Here is a 6,632-nt window from a genome sequence, read left to right as displayed (position 1 = left end):
AAATGATCCAATTCAATGGCACTGTTGACAACATTTCAAGCTGTGGGGTGAGTTTATCTGATACCATCTGACACCGTTACATCTGTCCATATTCCACTGGAACCTGTGGAGGGAAGCAACGGGCGTGGTTCTGGAACCAGTGGAGGGAAGCAACGGGCGTGGTTCTGGAACCGGTGGAGGGAATCAACGGGTGTGGTTCTGGAAGCAACGGGTGTGGTTCTGGAACCTGTGGAGGGAATCAACGGGCGTGGTTCTGGAACCAGTGGAGGGAATCAACGGGCGTGGTTCTGGAACCAGTGGAGGGAATCAACGGGTGTGGTTCTGGGCATACAGCTGTAGTTCATTGACAGGCCACTTGGGGGCGCTAGTTAGAGGTATAATGACAGTAAAAGATCCCAGTCAAAAAGGTTATTCTGTGTGTGTGTGTGTGTGTGTGTGTGTGTATATATATCTCATGATGCTAATGACCACAATGATTTATTTCTACTGCAGCCTGACATGCGATGACATCATTTCTAAAACGGGAAGCCGTTTCCCTCAAAATAATCCTCATTCAAGATATTCTTAGCCTGAAAATAGGCTCAGACAAACCTATGCCATAGATCAGAATAATGGTAATGTTTGTAATAACTGAATGAAGAACAAATGCAAGCAGGGCTATTTACTTTGGCCGATGTTACATGACAATATAATTACAAATGTGATAATTGCGTCACACTCACAGGAATAGAGCCCAAAATAGATGAGAGAATGAGAATTTGTGTGTCTGTTGTGTTGGTTACAGTATTGTGTGTTGTGTTGGTTACAGTATTGTGTCTGTTGTCTTGGTTACAGTATTGTGTGTCTGTTGTATTGGTTACAGTATTGTGTGTTGTGTTGGTTACAGTATTGTGTCTGTTGTCTTGGTTACAGTATTGTGTGTCGGTTGTATTGGTTACAGTATTGTGTGTTGTGTTGGTTACAGTATTGTGTGTGTTGTCTTGGTTACAGTATTGTGTGTGTGTGTTACAGTATTGTGTGTGTGTGTGTGTGTGTTACAGTATTGTGTGTGTTGGTTACAGTATTGTGTGTGTGTGTGTTACAGTATTGTGTGTGTGTGTGTTACAGTATTGTGTGTGTGTGTGTGTGTGTGTGTTACAGTATTGTGTGTGTGTGTTACAGTATTGTGTGTGTCTGTTGTGTTGTTTACAGTATTGTGTGTGTGTGTTTACAGTATTGTGTGTGTCTGTTGTGTTGTTTACAGTATTGTGTGTTTGCGTGTGTCTCTTCCTATCTGTGTTGGTATTCTGTGTGAGTCAATCTGTCTTTTGAAACCCCCATGGCTCTTTCATGTTAAATACAAAAGACTACAGCTAAAATTCTGCTTAGCTTCACACCTTCAATTCCCCTCAATCCTCCAGTCCTCTTCTCACACACAGAGGGACGAGGGGAGCTATTAATATCTGCCTGTCAAAGTGCCGGAGCTGCGTTTCGGGAAGCGGGAGATCCAGTATGTGAAGTGATTTTAAGCCCATTGATAAAGAGTGGTGAAGGGGGCTGGTCCCGGCTCCGCTGACGTCATTCTGAGGGGCTCTGTAGATGGCTCCTCAATGCTCCGCGGCAGCACGGGCCCACACATGCGTCAACGGCCAGCTGTCAGGAGGCACCAGCACACTGCTGTGAGAGGGAGGGAAGGAAGGAAGGAAGGAAGGAAGGAAGGAAGGAGGAAAAAGTAAATACAAAGCTTAGAAAGGACGGAAGGCACTAGATATCCTTGATTGAGGACAATCAGGTTGACCCTTGCTGCTGTCACTTCGTCTGTCACAGAGACCGACATAAGAACACGGGAGAGCCATGGGTTCGTCCACAGATGAAGAATTCAAAGAGAAATTACTGTGGAATGTGAAACGAGAGGTAAGCGCATTTGTTTCACGCCCCTGTTGAACTGTTCGGGAAATTTCTGTAAATCAGTCCCATAATGTATTTGTCTGTTAATTTCCGTGTTAAGTTATGAAGAATGCGTAAATGTTGTGGATACATTTGAATCCATTTGCTGCGTGCACGGCGCTGGAGAGCAATTGATACACTATGGGTTTGTTATGATTGTGTAGCCTACTGTAGCCACCGCTGGCAATAATGTAGCGCATATCATTATCCCTTACATTTCTAACATTTATCACACTACATTCTGACATTTATTTTCCGACAAAACGCCAGGGATTTTTTTTATTTTTATGTTTGTCGCCGCTTCCCTCGGTTTCCCTTGAATGTTTACTCTTCAGCAGTTTAGTTTGCCAAGGGAGCATGATGAGGAAGAGCCATTGAAATGAAAACCTTCCTATGGAAGTATTTTGTTATGAAACAAGAACGATTGCTACAGGTGGAACACACAGTGAATGATAGCCTAGGCTATTGCAGTGCCATATAGGATATATATCTATCTACTGCAGCGGCTAATTGTGGCACAGTGCAGTGAAACCTTCTATCCATATCGATAGTATGACAGTAATTAGGATACTGAAGATGCTCCGGCAATTCTAAATGAATAGGAGGAAGACCGTTATACAACTGTTGTTACAATCAAATCCATCTTTATTTATTTTTTAATATTTTTTTTTTTACAACTGTTTGAATGTTACGCGTTTTTTTTCTTCTTCTGATTTGTTCATAATTATACTGTAAAAGACAATCAGAAAATGGGAACTCCACGATCAGAAAATGATAACACTTCACATTAAGTTGCACCTGTGTAGTGACTGTCGTTTCGCTATAACAACAGGTGTTGAGAGAACATGCCTGAGGCCCCACAGTCACTGACCAAAAACAATCATAGGTCTACGTTGCATCATTTGCCCTCAGTTTAAAAAACTGGATGGCCAGTTGGAACTATTCATATGAATGTCAGAGGTTGTTGGTTGGAAATAAATGCTTTAAAATACAGACGTGTCCACCAAACTGCTCGCAGTGTGTCACTGGGGGTGTCCACCAAACTGCTCGCAGTGTGTCACTGGGGGTGTCCACCAAACTGCTCGCGGTGTGTCACTGGGGGTGTCCACCAAACTGCTCGCAGTGTGTCACTGGGGGTGTCCACCAAACTGCTCGCAGTGTGTCACTGGGGGTGTCCACCAAACTGCTCGCAGTGTGTCACTGGGGGTGTCCACCAAACTGCTCGCGGTGTGTCACTGGGGGTGGCCACCAAACTGCTCGCAGTGTCACTGGTTTCAAAGTGTTCTTTGTTATTCTGATAGGGATATCATGAAAAGTAGCTTATTGCCTGCTATTAACCAATCAGAATTGATAGGGATATCATGAAAAGTAGCTTATTGCCTGCTATTAACCAATCAGAATTGACATAAAATGACCTGAAAGCGTTTTTGATGTGTTTTATATGCTAATGATACCCTCTTCATGTTGTACATTAAAGTACTCAAGCTGAAATGCATGTAATAGTTGGAGTTAACCACCAAGTATTTGATTGCAATTAGTCATTTAATTTAGTGAATACATAGTAATTTTACACAAAGTAAATGACAGTGAAACATTATTGTATTTATTTTGATCGCCTTGTAATAAACGCATCAGATTGTCCAACTTTTAGGACATAATTTTTTGTGGGGGGATATGACAATTAGTAGGCTGACTCATCTCATATGGTTACTATTCATGCATCAGTTCAATTTTTTTTTTTTGGGGGGGGTCCGCTGCCATATAAAATTTGACCTGACATAATGACCTGTGATGCTGAGAATAAAATAGGGACACAAGATTGTCTGGCTGTAGCAGAGATGTGTGTCATAACAGCTTCCCAACACAGACCAGGCAGTCAGAGGAAGGACTGTGTGATGTACCTGTGGGGTACTGGGACACAGACAGACACATGGACGTGGTGACAGCAGCATGGTGCTCTGGGCTCTAGTCTTTGAACGTTGCCTCCGGTTATATTCACTGGTGTTTTTAAAAATGGCATAGATGAATAGTTCATGTTTCCTGTTTAATGATAAAGCTTTCATAAAACAAACTGCCTGCTGTGCGTCAAAGACAAGCTTGTTTTGAGGAGTGTGTGCCGATGTCTGTAGTGATGCAGTGATGCATGTCATATGACTGCCTTAGGCTTTGTATAGGATTACATGCACCGTTGTGGAGAGTTTTCCTGGGCACTTTCAAAAGGAGAGACTCCATTGAGCTTGCTTTTTACTCCAGAACTAGGCTTGATCTGTGTTCGGGAAAACACTACGTGGAGTTTTTTGTTGAGTTCATTTATTGACACTGATGAAGACAATCTTGTGGAAGTCTCTCCTTCTGTGTAGCCTAACAATTGTATTGGCCAAACAGAGTAGTCAAGATCAATTTGCCAACATGGGAGACACTGAAATGTCACTTTGTTTAGCCTAACGATTGTATTGGCCAGTCAGACTGGTCTGAAATGTCACTGTGTAGCCTAACGATTGTATTGGCCAGACAGACTGGTCACTTTGTAGATTATTCTAAAATTGATTAAATCTTTTTTTCCCTCATCAATCTACAGACAAATGACAAAGTGAAAACAGGTTTTTAGAAATTTTTGCAAATGTATTAAAAATATAAAACAGAAATTCCTTATTTACATTAGTATTCAGACCCTTTACTATGACACTCCAAATTGAGCTGAGGTGCATCCTGTTTCCATTTATCATCATTGAGACGTTTCTACAACTTGATTGGAATCCACCTGTGCTAAATTAAATTGATTGGACATGATTTGGAAAGGTACACACTAGGGATGCACGATATATCTGTGAACATATCGGAATCGGACGATATTAGCTAAAAATGCCAACATCGTTATTGGCCCGATGTCTAGTTTAACGCCGATCTGCAAAACCGATGTCAAAGCTGGCGTGAATACATACCTATAGGACGTAGGTACATGACGTAATGACGCCACGTCAAATTTAACGCTACACAGCATTCACAGTGATGCCAACTTAGCAATTTTGTTGCTAGATTTAGCAACTTTTCAGACTACTCCGGCAACTGCTTTTTCAAACAGCACCTAGCAACAAATTTAGCTAATAAAAAAAAATAAATTGGAACTTTTAGCAACTTTTGAAAAGTGACTCAAGAGCTAAAATGCATTTTCCCTCTAAATGACACAAAAACGATTTTCTCTGTCACACACTCAGTCACAACATATGTGCCTGGCTGCGAAAGTGCATTGTGAGTGACATCAGCAGCAGGCGCTCAGCTCGTGCACAGGCAGCAGAAGGCCAGCAGCAATTTCAGCAAATTGCAAATCATTGTTGGCTGACTGCAGCAGCAGCAGTAGTACGGGTTCGACGAGCCAAACCCAATGAATTTTTATTTAATTTTTATTTCACCTTTATTTAACCAGGTAGGCAAGTTGAGAACAAGTTCTCATTTACAATTGCGACCTGGCCAAGATAAAGCAAAGCAGTTCGACACATACAACAACAACACAGAGTTACACATGGAGTAAAACAAACATACAGTCAATAATATAGTAGAAAAATAAGTCTATATACAATGTGAGCAAATGAGGTGAGATAAGGGAGGTAAAGGCAAAAAAAGGGCCATGGTGGCAAAGTAAATACAATATAGCAAGTAAAACACTGGAATGGTAGATTTGCAGTGGAAGAAAGTGCAAAGTAGAAATAGAAATAATGGGGTGCAAAGGAGCAAAATAAGTAAATAAATACAGTAGGGGAAGAGGTAGTTGTTTGGGCTAAATTATAGATGGGCTATGTACAGGTGCAGTGCTCTGTGAGCTGCTCTAACAGCTGGTGCTTAAAGCTAGTGAGGGAGATAAGTGTTTCCAGTTTCAGAGATTTTTGTAGTTTGTTCCAGTCATTGGCAGCAGAGAACTGGAAGGAGAGGTCGGCCGAAGGAGGAATTGGCTTTGGGGGTGATCAGAGAGATATACCTGCTGGAGCGTGTGCTATGGGTGGGTGCTACTATGGTGACCAGTGAGCTGAGATAAGGGGGGACTTTACCTAGCAGGGTCTTGTAGATGACCTGGAGCCAGTGGGTTTGGTGACGAGTATGAAGCGAGGGCCAGCCAACGAGAGCATATAGGTCGCAGTGGTGGGTAGTGTATGGGGCTTTGGTGACAAAACGGATGGCACTGTGATAGACTGCATCTAATTTATTGAGTAGGGTATTGGAGGCTATTTTGTAAATGACATCGCCGAAGTCGAGGATCGGTAGGATGGTCAGTTTTACGAGGGTATGTTTGGCAGCATGAGTGAAGGATGCTTTGTTGCGAAATAGGAAGCCAATTCTAGATTTAACTTTGGATTGGAGATGTTTGATGTGAGTCTGGAAGGAGAGTTTACAGTCTAACCAGACACCTAGGTATTTGTAGTTGTCCACATATTCTAAGTCAGAACCGTCCAGAGTGGATTTCGCCTTTGAGTAGTGATGCTGGACGGGCGGGCAGGTGCAGGCAGCGATCGGTTGAAGAGCATGCATTTAGTTTTACTTGTATTTAAGAGCAGTTGGAGGCCACGGAAGGAGAGTTGTATGGCATATAGTTGGTCACGAATGTTTGATCTTGAACAGAACTTACAACATCAATCAACCTGTCTCAATCAAAATTGTACAGCCAGAAGTACAGGAAAGAGTGGGAGTCTGTACCTGAACAAATGTGAAATCAT

The 6,632-nt window shown here is 42.2% G+C and overlaps 1 protein-coding gene across 2 annotated transcripts in view; it reads left to right on the top strand.

The window, feature by feature from the left end:
• Positions 1-1,460: 1,460 nt before the first annotated feature.
• LOC106581519 (small G protein signaling modulator 2) overlaps positions 1,461-6,632 on the top strand; it is a 140,740-nt gene continuing 135,568 nt past the window's right edge. The window contains exon 1 of one of the 2 annotated variants that reach the window (XM_045704090.1): positions 1,461-1,893. In XM_045704090.1, the coding sequence (XP_045560046.1) occupies positions 1,834-1,893 (60 nt within the window). In that variant the 5' untranslated portion in view covers positions 1,461-1,833. The remainder of the gene's footprint in view (positions 1,894-6,632) is intronic. The other variant, XM_045704092.1, reaches the window with a different exon arrangement.

This window comes from Salmo salar, chromosome ssa20 (assembly GCF_905237065.1).
Source record: "Salmo salar chromosome ssa20, Ssal_v3.1, whole genome shotgun sequence".
Classification (NCBI taxonomy): Eukaryota; Metazoa; Chordata; class Actinopteri; order Salmoniformes; family Salmonidae; genus Salmo; species Salmo salar.
The sequence above is the reverse complement of the archived record's forward strand: the minus strand, read 5'-3'. Positions and strand labels throughout refer to the sequence as shown.